This window comes from Apium graveolens, chromosome 4, assembly GCF_009905375.1.
Source record: "Apium graveolens cultivar Ventura chromosome 4, ASM990537v1, whole genome shotgun sequence".
Taxonomy (NCBI): domain Eukaryota; kingdom Viridiplantae; phylum Streptophyta; class Magnoliopsida; order Apiales; family Apiaceae; genus Apium; species Apium graveolens.
Genome location: NC_133650.1, coordinates 275,562,542 through 275,577,504, shown reverse-complemented (window position 1 = coordinate 275,577,504; position 14,963 = coordinate 275,562,542). Strand labels below are relative to the sequence as shown.

Here is a 14,963-nt window from a genome sequence, read left to right as displayed (position 1 = left end):
CTGAATAGGCAAGATCAGGTCTAGTAACAGTGAGATATATCAATCTACCAACTAACCTCCTGTATAAGAAAATGTCAGAATCTGATAGTAAATCACTTGAACTTTTATTTAATGTGTGATTTTGTTCCATTGGGACTTTGGATGGTTTGGCAGATAACAGACATGTATCATGTAAGATGTCCAGAGTGTATTTTCTCTGGTGCAAATAGATGCCAGATGAAGACCTAGCAGCCTCAATACCCAAAAAATACTTTAAAGCCCCTAAATCCTTGACTTTGAATACAGAGGCCATATACTTGATGATCTGCTGAATAAGTTCCTTGCTGGTGCCAGTGATTAAAATGTCATCAACATAAACTAAAACAGCAATAAACTGACTGCCAGACTTGTAGGTGAACAGACTGTTATCAGCATGACATTGTACAAAGCCATATTGTAACAATGTTTTGTAGAATTTAGTAAACCAGCACCTGGGAGCTTGTCTGAGCCCATATATAGACTTTCTGAGCTTGCAAACCCACCCTGATAGATCAGTAATCTTATTGACAGCTGGTAGAGAAGACAGGTGAGCATAACCAGGAGGAATCCTCATAAACACTTCTTCACTTAAGTCACCATGTAGAAAAGCATTGGTGACATCAAGTTGAGTCACAACCCAGTTCTGAGAAGCAGCAACAGCAACAAGAAGTCTCACTGTTGTCATTTTGGCAACAGGAGCAAATGTTTCAAAATAATCTAAGCCAAAAGTCTGTGTGAACCCCTTTGCCACCAACCTTGCTTTATATCTGTCAACACTTCCATCAGGCAAAAACTTGATCTTAAACAACCATTTACAATCAACAATGTGTTGATTAGTAGGCCTAGGTACCAATTCCCAAGTGTGATTGGATTCCATAGCAGAAATCTCAAGTTTCATGGCACTAAGCCAGTTAGCATCAGTAGCAGCCTGTTTATAAGTATAAGGTACACGTGTTGCAGCAGTAGCACACAAGAACTTGTAGTAGGGAGGAGTAAATGCATGATAAGAGAGATATTTGTGAATAGGATAAGTACCTGTTTGAGATAGAGATGAGCCAGAGATGGTGCTGACAGATGAATTGTTAAACTGAGCTGGCATTCCTGCATAATCTTTGAATTTTGCTGGAAGATTTCTAGTTCTTATAGGTTTTGTAACAGCTAGAGGCAAATTTTCAGGAATTATATCAGAACCAGAAGATACGGATGAATCTGTGGCTACAGGTTCAGAAGATTGATGAGGTACAGAAGGTTGATGAATTGCAGAAGAGTGAGTATTATCAGTGGTAATAGATGTTGAAGGGATTGATGATGATATGATGTCAAATGATGGATCAGAAAGTTCATGAAAAGGTGACACTGGGAATAGGGGTGTGGAAGTTAAAGGCTGTGAAGAAACAGATATAGAGTGAAAAGGAAATTGATCTTCAACAAACACTACATCTCTAGAAATATAACATTTTCTAGTACTTAACTCCATAACTCTATATCCCTTTTTATTAAAAGGATAGCCTAAGAAGACACATTTGAGAGACCTTGGTGCAAATTTATCTGGTGAATTATACAGATTTGAGATATAGCAAAGACAACCAAATGCCCTTAAAGATGAATAATCTGGATCTTTTTGATATAAAATTTCATAAGGGGATTTGTAAGCAAGAACAGGAGAGGGAAGCATGTTAATGAGATGTGTGGCTGTCAATATACAGTCACCCCACAGAGATAAAGGAACCTTAGACTGAAATCTAAGAGTCCTGGCAACATTTAGCAAATGCTGGTGTTTTCTTTCTACAGTACCATTTTGTTGTGGGGTGTGAGAACAAGTGAATTGTTGCAAGATGCCAAGAGTAGTAAGATGTTGACTTAACTCAGAATTTTGAAATTCAGTGCCATTGTCTGATCTGACAATCTTAACTGAAGTAGTAAACTGATTATGAACATAAGAAATGAAGTCTTTAATCAGGTTGGGAACCTGAGATTTAGTGGACAATAAAAAAACCCAAGTACATTTGGAAAAATCATCCACTATTGTAAGAAATTTATTACAATGACCATGAGTTTGATATTTGTAAGGCCCCCATACATCACATTGAATTATCTCAAAACAAGCCTTACTTCTAGATTCTCTAACTGGAAATGGTAATCTAACTTGCTTAGACAGATGACAGATCTCACAATCTGATAGATCTAAATTGGAAATAGGCAGACACTTAACATGTTTGAGAACAGTAAGAGAAGGATGGCCTAGCCTCCAATGCCACTGACAGACTGGAGACTTTGAAATACAGGAAATAGAATTAGCTGAAAACACAGTGTTTTGAAGTTTTGTGGTGTTGAGTTTGTACAATCCATCTGTCATTTCACCAATCTCTTTCTCCATCATCAAAACAGGGTCCTGTAACAAACATTTAGTAGCAGAAAAATGGACAACAGATGAAGTGTGTTTGGTGAGTTTAGAAATGGATAACAAATTGCATTGAAAACTAGGTACCACTAGCATATCTGTGAGTTGAATATTGTTGGACAGATTTACTGTACCAATATGTGTAACTTTTGAAACATCACCATTTGGTAAGTGTATATCATGATTCACAGATTTTGGATGCATGACAAGGTTTAAGTATGGTGTGATATGGTGTGTAGCACCAGAGTCTAAAATCCATGAGCTACTGCTATTACATAAAACAGGACAGGCAAACATCACTGAATTAGAAACAAGATTACCTGCCACCTGATTAGCACTATTAACAAGCCAAGGTGCAGTAGTAGATGTCTTGACTTTAGCTTGCAGCATATTAATCAACTGCTGGAATTGAGATTCAGAGAGATCAGTTGGAGAAAACTGAGAATTAACATATTTGTCTGAGGATACATCAGGTTGCTGCAAAGTTTGAGTGACACTTTGAACATTAGCTGTTGCACTTTTCTTAACATTGTGCTTAATCTTTGGCTTTGGTTGACCAAACAACTTGTGCCACTCAGGATAGCCATGAAGTGCAAAGCACTTTTCTCTGGAATGTCCAGACATACTACAATGGTCACATACTACATCTGAGGCATTCTTATCATCTTTCTTAGTCACAAAGGACTTCTTAGCTGAAGAAACTCGAGTATTCATTGCAGCAGAATCATGAGTAAACGAGATTGAACTTCCAGAACTGTTTCTCTGATTATCATCTTGTAAGAGCATATCATAAGCTTGACTGATATCAGGCAATGGAGACATTAACAGAATTTGTCCACGAGAAGCAGTAAACTGATCATTTAGCCCCATTAAAAATTGACTTAACTTCATTTGTTGTTCATATTGTATCAATTTAAGTGTCACACCACAAGCACAAGTAGTTACAGCACACACACATCGAGGAATTGGTGCTAATGCCTCTAATTCATCCATCAATCCTCGAAAATGTGTAAAATAAGCAGTAATAGATCTGGATCCTTGAGTGAGAGAAGCCAGTTCTTTACGTAGATTAAACAAACGAGGTACATTATTCTGTGCATAACGAATCGCAAGATCATCCCAGATTTGTTTAGCAGTTTGCATAAACACAATACTCTTGCGTATATCACTAGATACAGAGTTCAAAAGCCACAAAATCACTAGATCATTACTACGTTTCCATAGAGGCAGTAAAGCAGAATTATCACTAGGTTGAGTTTGTGAACCATTAATGAATCCAAGTTTGAGTTTAGCAGATAAAGCTATCTTAACAGATCTACTCCAGTGATTGTAATTGTAATCTGTAAGAGTTTCAGTAACGAGAGATAAACCTGGATGATCTGACGAACTAAGAAAGTACGGATGATTAATGTCGATTACGGTGGAAGACGAAGACGCCATTGATGCAGAGGTTGAAGCTTGATTGTTAAGCGCGGAAGCATATGAACGCATCTCAGAAACGATGACGATCAAAGCTCAAACAGCTCTGATACCATATCAGAATGTGTAAATCACAGTAACAGATTTCATTATATTTGAGAGAACAATGTAACATTACAGCTTAAGCTTCATGAATGAATAAGAGTTCTTATATACTACTATATTGAATCTTCTACATACTTCTAGAATCATTGCTATACAGAATGTATCTCTATTTTGTAACTGAATTCTGTTATATGAACTGTGAGGTGTATTTGATGACAGCAGCTGATGTCATGTGTTTGTAACTAACTCTGACGCCTGTAGCTTGTTGGCTGTGTTCACTGCTGACTTACTCTGAGATTGGTCTATAGAATCAACAAAAAGTAAGATAGGGAATAGTTAAGAGCATCTCCAACAAGCTCTTTAAACAAATTCTTAAGTGGAAAAATAAAGAGTATGTTAAAATTGGAGTTCCAAGAGACTCTTACGGGCTCTTTAAAACCTTAAGAGCCTCCTATGTCTCCTCTCTTTTAAGAGCCAACCACTTGCTCATATTTTATAATATATTTAAGGAGTGCCTTAAAGACTATTGGAGATGTTTTGAGCATTCCTTATCTTTAAGGAAGCAAAAAAAGATGTTAACCATTTAGAAAATTATTAGGATGTTATTGAAATTTAATTTTAATTGAATTCTTATAATTTTAAGTAAGAATTTTTTATAAGTTTTAGAGTTACCCTTGCTCCTTTTTACAAATTCTTTATAAGTAAGTTTTGGAGTTGCTCTTGCTCTTTTTTACCTGCCCCTGTTAACCAAAAATTTATTACATGCTAATGTATTTTTTATGTATCTGTATTGTATTCTGTATATAAATATAAATTTGCAGTCTTTAAGGAATTTCTATATATATAACCCCAAGATTTAAGCAACCTTTGTCTGATCATTACAATCTGAGTCATCATCTTTCCCAACTTGTGTTCAAGTAAGAGAACCTTTTCATTTCTCAATGTTTCTATACATACATACACACATATTTATACACACATAAATGTAAATATGTTTTTTCTTAATTAATCTTTGATCAAAATCGTAATCTTAATATGTTTTTTTGTCTGACCCAATCAAGTGTAATAAACCAGAATCTATGTCTACTAGTAGTAGTTGAGTTACAGTTAAAAGCTGAATCTTAAAAATGTGTAATAACTCATATTCTTTTTTTGTACATCTCCCTCCATATGTTTTTATGAATTTATTGTTGTTAGATCTGTGTACGGTTGAAGTTCAGTTTGCTGCAAAATTAATTTATTGTTTTACTAGATTAGGTCTCGACTGTTTATTTCTTTGCTTATAAGATTCTATCTCATCTTGTATTGATAATTTTTGTATATATGCAATTGTAGTTATGATTCTGTTCTTTTGTTATCAGTGTTGTTCCACAAAATCCAGTGGGTCCTCTTTGTTTGTATTGTCTTTGTAATAACTTGGCCTCCCTTTTTTAACTCAGTTTTGAAGATTGGTTCTTCCCTTTTCTTGGAAAGGTTACATTTTTATTTAAATATTGAACAAGGCAGATTCAGTTCTTTCAGCAAGCTCTGAGCTTGGTTTGGGTTCTTCTTTGTGAGGGGAATCATGGGTTTTCTTTAGTTCTGAGGTCTTCCAGTTCTCGGAAAAAAGTTGAGTACTTTTTCTTTTGAAACATTTGGTTTTAATCTGCAATGAAGGATCAGCTAGTTAATGGGAGGAAATTTGGTAATTACCACTATGGAAGGATATTTAGTGATAGAAGGTGGATTATTCCATTTCTTGCAAGTTTACTAGTTTGGATTACACTGTTTATGGCTGCTGTGTTTGGAATGTATTCGTCTTCCTTTGGTCGGGATCCACTTCAATTTGATATTATTTCGTTTGCAAGATCGTCGGGTTCAGGTGGGTATTTTGTAGAATCTGACTTGAAGACATCAATTGATGATGATGATAGGTTTTCAAAGAAAGAAGCACCTAGATTTGCTTATCTTATTTCGGGCACAAAAGGGGATAGTCAAAGAATGATGCGAACTCTGCAAGCTGTTTATCATCCAAGAAACCAGTATATTTTGCACATGGATCTTGAAGCTCCTCCACGCGAAAGGTTGGATTTGACAATGTCGATTAAAAATGACCTGACATTTCGTGAAGTGGGGAATGTACGAGTAATGGCACAGTCCAATCTGGTAACATATAAAGGTCCTACAATGATTGCTACTACACTTCAAGCAATTGCAATCTTGTTGAGGGAGTGTGCAAACTGGGACTGGTTTATAAATCTCAGCCCTTCAGATTATCCTCTTGTGACTCAAGATGGTCAGTTTTTTTTACTTGCTATATTATTTCACATTTGTCATAGACTCATAGTGCATGTCAGTGTGTGTATAAATTATACTTAATGTTTTGTGTTCAACTAGATTCGCTTTAGATTTATAAAATAGGTAGAGATGGTGGATAAATGTGGCATCTACTTGGAAGATAAAACTTTTAGATTATGTGTGTAGTATGTACAGATAGTAGATGATTAATCTGCTTTTATAAGATATGCCGCTTCACTTAAAATGTAAATGTAGTTAAAGATATAGATAACTGAGCTTGCTCGTATATGGAGTATACTGTCAGGTAGATAATTTGAGGCATGATCGCATGATGTCTATATGCCTATCTTATTTAACACAAGGCTACTAGAACTGCTTCAAAAAAAAAATTGCTACTAGAGCAAGCTTAGGTTGTATAAAATTGATGTTGTTCTACAGGATCACGTGTCTGTGAACACAGAACTATAGATAGGTGCAATGATAATCGAAGTTTGGACGTGCGCATAAGAGGCTGGAAGCCTTAAAAAGCTACTCTGGTTTCACTACTAAAATTATGCAAATTTCTTGTGGTGATCAGTAATATGGATTTCAATATTGTTTTTGTTTTATCACTTTATTCTTCCATAGTTTGTTCTGAGTAATCAAGCGAATGGCGCTGAACAGAGTAAGAAATGTATGTGCTTAAGCTTTCGTAGTGATCATAAAACTAGTGAAGGGGATTTTATATTTACATATCTAGTATGTAGGACTAATAATCTTAAACTATTGTTATCTGGAAAGAATTGCCAGCTCTATAATAGATTTACTCTAAATTTCCTGCTTTAACTAAGAGTTAAAAGTATTTCCAGTTGACATTTGCACCAATATTAATTGCTACGAAAAGTACTTCGCGTAAAAGTCAAGCATTCTAAAGGGAACTTTAAAAAAATGGTATTAATCTATTTTACTGCTGTTATTTTCAAATAATCCTATGCATAGTAAAAGATGCTTCAGACATCCTTGCTACATGACAATCCACATATGGAGATTTGTGTTGAATTATAACCTAGAAGTGGAGATGGTGAGCACTTTCTGGTGCAAACCAAAACAATTCAGTTGGAATCTAAGGCTCCATTTAGCATTTTTTCAGGGGATATTATACGGTGTTTGTTTGGAGTCTTAGGAGTTTTTCTGTGTTGTTTATTTAGTTTAGGGAGAATTAGAATTTTTCACAGGAGCATGTTTGAAAAATGATACGGTTCTAGGGAAACCAACTCCCCAATTTATAAGAGGAAAACGCTTTCCAGATTCCTTACTTTTTTGCAGCATTCCTCTTAACCTTTTTAAGTGATAGTAAGGTAATTGAAAAAAAGAGAGCTTATTATATACATTTACTTCCATATTTGCTTCTATATCCTATACATGTTTATATGAGGGCCACTAATTGGCAAGTCTTGCAAATGATTGAGGTTGCGCAATTATTTAACCTGATCTCCTTTCTAAATTTGTTTTCTTGTTCTGCAGATATGCTTCATGTGTTCTCTAATATATCCAGAAATCTCAATTTTATAGAGCATACACAGATTTCTGGGTGGAAACTGTAAGTAGACTTACAACTTCACTACTGCAACATGTTTTCTGTAATTAAAGTAAATTAACGTATCCTTTGATCATTTGCTTGCAGAAACCATAGGGCAAAGCCAATAATTGTTGATCCCGGTCTTTATATGTCTAAGAAATCTGACCTTACTTGGACTTCCCAGCGCAGATCCCTCCCTACTACTTTTAAGTTATTTACCGGTAAGTTAACACACAATTCACAAATTATCTGTGAATGCTGTAATTACTTTTAAGACTGATGTGAAGTATTAGGGACAAGTTTACTGGTTCGTTGGTGGTTTGGAATATTTGTTTTGTCTCTGTTAGGATGGTGAAGTTTAAGACTCTATGCAGGAAACCATATAATTTGTCTTTCTGTTGGTTAAGTAGGCCATATTTCTTCACATGTCCGTAGCCTCTATAAAAGCTATAAAAGCGGTGGTGTCTTTAGTCACTTTGACCAAAAACATCTGAATCTTTGCAATAGATAACATTGTACTTTTAGTTTTGATGTGATTAATTGGTACAGCTCAGCTTATTTCAGTCAATCAAATATCTCCTGTACAATTATTCTGTCTCTTATTAAATTTGACTGCTAGAAAGGTTTCCTTTCTGATCAGTATCATGCTGTTCCAATTTATTGTAGTACGATTTTGATGCTCTTCTGTCTGCAAAGCCTTGATTGTTTATATGTTTTAGTACCTTGTCAACTGTTTTTTAATGCACATGTCCATTGGTCTATTCCTGATCCAGGTTCAGCTTGGGTGATACTCAGCCGATCCTTTGTTGAATACTGTATATGGGGATGGGATAATCTTCCACGGACAGTCCTAATGTACTACACGAACTTTGTCTCCTCTCCGGAAGGCTATTTTCACACTGTTATCTGCAACACTGAAGAGTTTCGTAACACTGCAGTAAGCCATGATCTTCACTATATTGCTTGGGACAGTCCTCCAAAACAGCATCCCAAGTCCTTAACAATTAAAGACTACAGTGATATGGTAAATAGTAGTGCTCCATTTGCTCGGAAGTTTGCCAAGGATGATTCAGCATTAGACAGGATTGATAAAGAGCTGCTTCAGCGTGCAAATCGATTTGCACCTGGAGCATGGTGTATTGGAAATACAACTGATGGCCATGATCCTTGCTCCTTGCGAGGTGATGATTCGGTGTTTAGGCCTGGCCCTGGAGCCAGGAGATTGCAGGAATTAACTGAAAAGTTGTTATCTGAAGAATATCGAAGCAAGACATGTAAAAAGTGATTGAAATGACTAGATCTGTGGTCTCATATGATGTCTCTGAAGGCTTTTACGGTCCTGGTTGGGATGCTCTTAAATTTTCCTTGGAGCAGCTGCTTCTGCAACTCAAAAGATGAAAATAGGCAATTGTACATTGTTGTATCCATAGCTCAAAATGTGCTAATTTGTAAATGGTAGAACTCTTTTTTAGTTCAATTGAACTGTATTTTTTACTTGAAAAAATTGTACAATATTTCAATTTAAAGCCATTATATTTGAAATCATGAATCTGTTTTTGCCAGTACCTTTGTCAATTTAAATCTAACTCCCTTTAATGAATAATATTACATATAGGATACTGCAGGAATAATGATCTGACTGAAGGCAAAACACTAATCGATCATTGTTAAGATATTCAAATTACACCATTTATCGAGAATGGCAAGAGATACTTTTTTTAATCAACATTGCCCTTATTTCAAATGTTCTGTGTAACGTTCGTAATCATAATGTGTTTTGGTAAAGACATGACTAACATTTCCAAATTGAATTTCAAAAACGTAAGAACATAAAATTGTAACAAATCACAGATTTACATCACTTTCCTTGTAGAGTATAAAAGTTCTGACATTGATTTAATTTTAAAACAAAGATTGAATTTGATACTAAAAATATTGAGTAGCCTTGAAACGCTTGGATACTACCATATATACTAGGTGTAAAATTGTATGTTAGCAAGGCAAGAGTGAAGTTTTAATTTTTAACCAACGCTTCTTCTTTTAAACATAGGATTGTAATTTCTGCAACAGTCTATATAAGCAAACATCGAGGATGGTGTGGGCATTCATACACATTAATCTCTCGTAAACCTCACTAGAGTCTTTGATCTTAATAAACTTGTCTTTTTTGCTTAGAAGGTCACAATGTCAATGGATACGTCTAAGGTTCTGCCATCTTCTTCCAATGAACATGTTGATGCAAAAGTAGTAGCAGAAAAGGAGATCGGAGATAATTTGCCTCCGGGCTATTATTTTCTCCCTTCACCATCACAATTAATTCAACTGTACTTAGTCCAGAAAATCTTAGGTCTTCCGATGGCGTCTGATATTGTCAAGATCATGGATTCTGTCGAGCATCTAGACCCCGATCAGCTTAATTTAGGTATTGCTTTCCATTCTATTTGTTCCTTAATGTTTGCTTAACATGATTATTACTTATTAGCTCTTTTTTTAAAATTAACGGTTAATTGTAGCGCTTTGAATTGGATGTTTTGATAGCGGATTGAGTAACTAGCAAATTGAATTTAACTGTTTTAAAAACAATTTAGCAAGCAACGACTTGAATTAACTGTTTGTATTTTAACTAAACACATGTCAATTCTCTAACTGAAAAAACTCCTTCAAACGGCTTTTTCAAATTAGCGGATTTGGTCCAAACTGCTATTCCAATCTGTCAGTGGCCAATATTTTAGTTGATTAATCTTGTCAAATCTCTAATTTGATTCAACCTGCTCAAATTCTGAAACTTCCAAACACGGTTATTGTTTTGTAAATCGGCATTTAAATATTGAAGCAATTGCATGCATGATAGTCATGATTGATCCTATTATTTGAATGCCCTTGAATCGGTTTTAATTAATGTTAATTTGGGTTTGGTATTGCACTGCAAGAAAAACCCGAGAAAGCATATTTAAACTATCCCTTATTACTTGTATGCCTCGTAGGAAAAGCCGGTTTCTCTTCTAGTGTTGAATAATGAAGATTTTTGTTTTTTTGCTAATAATCCACATTTGTTTTTGATTTTATGAACACAGATGAGTTCAAGTACAGCAGAGACAAAGAGGGTTATTACATTACAAAAAAAGTAGAAAGAAAGACGGATGAGGAAACAACTATTAAGACTACAACTGGATATTGGAAGGAAACCAAATCAAATTCTCATATTTTTAACAAAGATAGACAAATTGCTGGATACAGAAATACTTTTGCTTTTTACCAGGCAGATGGTAAAGAAACGGGTTGGAGATTGAATGAATACACAGCCATTCCCGATATCGTTCCAGCTGATGCACTTAGTGACACTGTTCGAGCTAAGGTAAACATGTCGCTATAATTAACTTGAACAATCAAAGTCGAAGACTATGTTATTATTCCTAATATAATACTAAGATTTGCAAGTTCATTAAATTATATGGGTCATTGAAGGCTAATAAGCTTTTTGTCCTCTTGACAGATTGATGAATATGTAGCATGCAGAATTCGATTCAAAACAGAGAAACTGCCAGAACAAATTATCTACGATGAAGAAATTGAAACGGATGAAGATGAAGATGTAGATCAATAAGGGCCGGCCTTTTTGTTTGGATTATTCAACACTGATTCTTTTTGTCTATGTTTTTTGTAATAAATTTCCAGAATATTGTATCTGTTTTAAGTGTGATATTCTGTTACCCAATTGAAATTGCCTATAGGCTATACTATAGAGTATCTGCATAAGAATCGGTTATACTGTTAGAATAGAAGAGTGAGATTTGCATAAGTATTGTCATTGTAGGACAATGTTTAGCTTGCTCTGAGCATGGTCTCAAATTACACTTCATTTAACATGCACAGAAACTTATTTCGTTTGGTTTACTACTGGTCTCATAATTTAGTCGATGAATAGCATAAGAAACTTATGCAAGTGAACGTTCCATGAACCGATATGCCATCATATAGCAGTGGCTCATCATACTTAATCATCATAAAGCCATTATATTTGGAATCATAAATCTGTTTTTGCAAATACCTTTGCCAATTAAAATTAACTCCCTTCACTGATAAATCTTACATAGAGAGCACATTTTTTATTATGATAATATTCTGATCAAGTGCAAGAAATAGGGTACTTGAGTCGTAAGATGTCCATACAAAGTCATTGAGTCAATCTGAATTAGCAGAGATGGACTTGATATATATTTCAGTAACCATCTCTGGTGAAAGATCGGTAAAATACCCTTGCTCCACCCCCAACCCTTCTTGGCTTGCTAGCATCTCAACTCTATTCTGGACACGATCTGCTCCAACCTTATTAAAATCTAACAAGAAACAAGCTATCTCAGTTGTGTCCTCACCGTGGACCAAGCCTATTGTTTGAACAGTTGGAAGCCCACCACCTCGGCCACTTACCTTTTGTGCAATACGTCGAGTAACTGAGAAATCAGTGGACAGTATAGGCACATTATATGTTGCTATCCACGGACTAGCACCTATCACAGTCACTCCTCTGGCTCCAGAGATGGTGCTAGGCCCTTCATCAGGCCTCTCAAAATAATTTGCAGGTTTGATCCATCCTGCCCATTGGGTGCCCATCACATTAGGCCGGAAATAACCTTGTTCACGTCTGATAATGGCCAATGCCTTGCCAGCGGGATGTGCAGCGTCATACAGGAACACTGGCACTGTACACATATAACTAGAAAATATTACTAATCTTTCAAATAAAATACAACATATAATATATCAAGGCAATATGTTGAGGCATTCAGCATTCAAAATTCTTTACTAGTTGAATATTGTACACACCCTGAAAGCGGTTCCCAAACTCTGCTGCAACAGTTTTAGCAAGCCAAGCCGCTTCATCCAAAGAAGCCCGACCAAGTGGATGGAATATAATGTCATCAACAACGCCAAGCCGAGGGTGTGTACCAGAGTGTAACTCTAGATTTATTGCAGCAAATGCAGCTTCAGCCATGGCTACCACAGTTTGATGCAGAGGGCTGTAAATGGGGCAACCTGTGCTATCATGAGCAACATATGAAACCATAGTGTACCTCACTCGGTTGTAAGCACCATCTTCAAACTTCTTTACAATTACAGTTTCTGGTTGGAGTTTAGCTGCTCTTTCAATCGAATCAAGAACTTCTTTGTTCCGTGACTCGGATATGTAGAGCTTGCAGCATAGCAGCATGGTTTGATTTATGTTTTTCTTCTTCTCCTTGAGAGAGAACAAATCGAAAAATTGAATAAATCAATAACAGGAATGAATTTCTTTTGTAGATTTTAGGCTCAATTGAAATGGTACTCTATGAGCTCAATTCTTAATAAAAAAATTGGCCACTGCTCAAAAACAAATCTGTACATGATTAATGTTTAGCTCCTTTTAAGTCATTGACTATACTGCCTTCATGTAATTTCAAGAATTTTTTAAAAAAGTTTAGTTAACTATCTTGCTGAACTTTTTTCATCATTACAAGTCTTTGAATGTAATGTAATTGATACAAATTTGCAGATTTTACAATTTCAATTACATGAAACAAAATTAGATTCCTTCATAAAAACTTTTAAAAAAATACTCCATAAAAGAATGTAAGTAAACATAACTATATTGGGCTTGGGATTGATCTTGCGATTATACCAAGAAATGTCATGCAAGAACAATCACATACTCTAGTGCATTTATGTGTATGTGCAGATAATATACTATGACAAAGATTGCATAAAGATCAAGAAGACACAAACATACACATAGGTACTGAATTGCAAGTGAACTGTGTGTGTTGGTTGGAGATGATCAAAGTGTTGAAAAGTAACAAAGTTGTATTCAAACCTTGGTATCATCTGGGGAGAAAGCCATTGATTTTTTTAGATTATTTCGCTTCTTCAGCTAGCTGTGTTGGTATTTCATAATAAGAAACTGAGTAGAGAGGATAATGTAAAGAAGAGACATAGATTTATGTATGATATAATCTTTGTATTCCTTGTCTTGATACATACATCATCATCTTACCCAGCAGCTTAGCCAGATTAATAGATGTCCCACAACAATATATTACTACCACATGGTCTATACATTAAACTAGTTCCTACAGCTTCCATCCTCATTTTCTCGCAATCTCCTTTATTTTTGAATGACGTTTTATAATGATCGCTGAAAGCGAAGTATGGTGGGTTGATTTAAGGTCCTGAAGAGTCGGTTACTTAACTTGATATAGATTTGTGTAGGTTACTTAACTTGATATCACATTTGTTACACGACATTAAAATATATGAGAATTTATCATGCTTGAGTTTGTTTTTATATGATTTATTTCTTAATAATTTAATCGACTTGTAACAGATTTTAAAATATATTAATATAAATTTCTAATATGGTAATCTGTCTGGTAATTAAACGGGCCGATATACACATAAAACTTAAGGATGGAGAGCAATTTTTGGATCTCCCAAGCAAGCAAGGCCAGCACGAGCAATAGGTGAACTCAGAACACGTAAGTATGAACTTTAATTCCTATACGTCTAAACTTTCTCCGAACTCTTCGTTGCAAAAGACTGTGAAGTGTGAACTAATCACACACTTTAAGGTACATGTACAAGATTAGCATTATAAAATTTTACTGTATTTTCTATATTTATACCATTTACGTAGGACCTCCAATAATTAAGATATTGGTTGGGAGTAGCCAAGGAGTCCCCTCAATTCCTACTTCTATATCTAGACTTATCCAACTACATGCACACTAAAATGCCCCCCTCCAAATAATGTCATATACTGTTGGACAAACTTAGTATTTTAGATTAAGTTCTGAATCATTTTGAGACTTTATATGAGTGAGACACATTATGTGTTAGTGGTGTGTATTTATTGGAGCATATTCTCCTCTTCGAGGAGATTCCAACGCATATTTACACGCTCAAAATGAGTAAAAGGTGAATGAGAACTGATGTTCCAAAATTTTACCTTTTGATATGAAAAGTGGTTTTGTACCACATCGAGAGTAGCACAAACCTATTCCTTAGTTTTTCTTATAAATACCATGTACCACATCGAAAAGAAAAACAAGTCCTTTCATGCCTCTCTTTATAAATAGAGTCTTAGGACATCAGTTTTATTAAGTCAAGGGAATAAGAGTCCTCTCTTTCATTCTCGGTCTCTTTAGTCTTAAA

At 35.2% G+C, this 14,963-nt stretch overlaps 3 protein-coding genes across 3 annotated transcripts; 2 read left to right on the top strand and 1 right to left on the bottom strand.

Moving 5' to 3' along the window:
• The first annotated feature begins 4,734 nt into the window (after positions 1 to 4,734).
• LOC141721028 (beta-glucuronosyltransferase GlcAT14B-like) lies at positions 4,735 to 9,340 on the top strand. The gene is made up of 5 exons (XM_074523762.1): positions 4,735 to 4,860; positions 5,383 to 6,218; positions 7,724 to 7,799; positions 7,884 to 7,999; positions 8,552 to 9,340. The coding sequence occupies exons 2-5, from the start codon at positions 5,594 to 5,596 to the stop codon at positions 9,061 to 9,063; spliced, it is 1,329 nt and encodes a 442-aa protein (XP_074379863.1). The 5' UTR covers positions 4,735 to 4,860; positions 5,383 to 5,593; the 3' UTR covers positions 9,064 to 9,340.
• A 461-nt stretch (positions 9,341 to 9,801) lies between these two features.
• LOC141717157 (NAC domain-containing protein 96-like) lies at positions 9,802 to 11,466 on the top strand. Its single transcript, XM_074519265.1, has 3 exons — positions 9,802 to 10,200; positions 10,853 to 11,133; positions 11,272 to 11,466. The coding sequence occupies exons 1-3, from the start codon at positions 9,963 to 9,965 to the stop codon at positions 11,380 to 11,382; spliced, it is 630 nt and encodes a 209-aa protein (XP_074375366.1). The 5' UTR covers positions 9,802 to 9,962; the 3' UTR covers positions 11,383 to 11,466.
• A 398-nt stretch (positions 11,467 to 11,864) lies between these two features.
• On the bottom strand, positions 11,865 to 13,909 carry LOC141721027 (formiminotransferase cyclodeaminase-like protein). The gene is made up of 3 exons (XM_074523761.1): positions 13,627 to 13,909; positions 12,603 to 13,014; positions 11,865 to 12,478 (listed from the first exon to the last, which is right to left on the bottom strand). The coding sequence occupies exons 1-3, from the start codon at positions 13,651 to 13,653 to the stop codon at positions 11,961 to 11,963; spliced, it is 957 nt and encodes a 318-aa protein (XP_074379862.1). The 5' UTR covers positions 13,654 to 13,909; the 3' UTR covers positions 11,865 to 11,960.
• Between the last annotated feature and the right edge of the window lie 1,054 nt (positions 13,910 to 14,963).

What these genes read in the sequence shown, in the direction of transcription:
- LOC141721028 (XM_074523762.1), top strand. Translation starts at nt 5,594, where the DNA reads ATGAAGGATCAGCTAGTTAATGGGAGGAAATTTGGTAATTACCACTAT. An exon ending in TCCTCTTGTGACTCAAGATG is followed by an intron (nt 6,219 to 7,723) that starts GTCAGTTTTTTT and finishes CTTGTTCTGCAG; the next exon opens with ATATGCTTCATGTGTTCTCT. An exon ending in TACTTTTAAGTTATTTACCG is followed by an intron (nt 8,000 to 8,551) that starts GTAAGTTAACAC and finishes TTCCTGATCCAG; the next exon opens with GTTCAGCTTGGGTGATACTC.
- LOC141717157 (XM_074519265.1), top strand. Translation starts at nt 9,963, where the DNA reads ATGTCAATGGATACGTCTAAGGTTCTGCCATCTTCTTCCAATGAACAT. An exon ending in CCCCGATCAGCTTAATTTAG is followed by an intron (nt 10,201 to 10,852) that starts GTATTGCTTTCC and finishes TTATGAACACAG; the next exon opens with ATGAGTTCAAGTACAGCAGA. An exon ending in GTGACACTGTTCGAGCTAAG is followed by an intron (nt 11,134 to 11,271) that starts GTAAACATGTCG and finishes TCCTCTTGACAG; the next exon opens with ATTGATGAATATGTAGCATG.
- LOC141721027 (XM_074523761.1), bottom strand. Translation starts at nt 13,653, where the DNA reads ATGGCTTTCTCCCCAGATGATACCAAG. An exon ending in TCTCCCCAGATGATACCAAG is followed by an intron (nt 13,015 to 13,626) that starts GTTTGAATACAA and finishes TTCTCTCTCAAG; the next exon opens with GAGAAGAAGAAAAACATAAA. An exon ending in GTTTGGGAACCGCTTTCAGG is followed by an intron (nt 12,479 to 12,602) that starts GTGTGTACAATA and finishes ATATGTGTACAG; the next exon opens with TGCCAGTGTTCCTGTATGAC.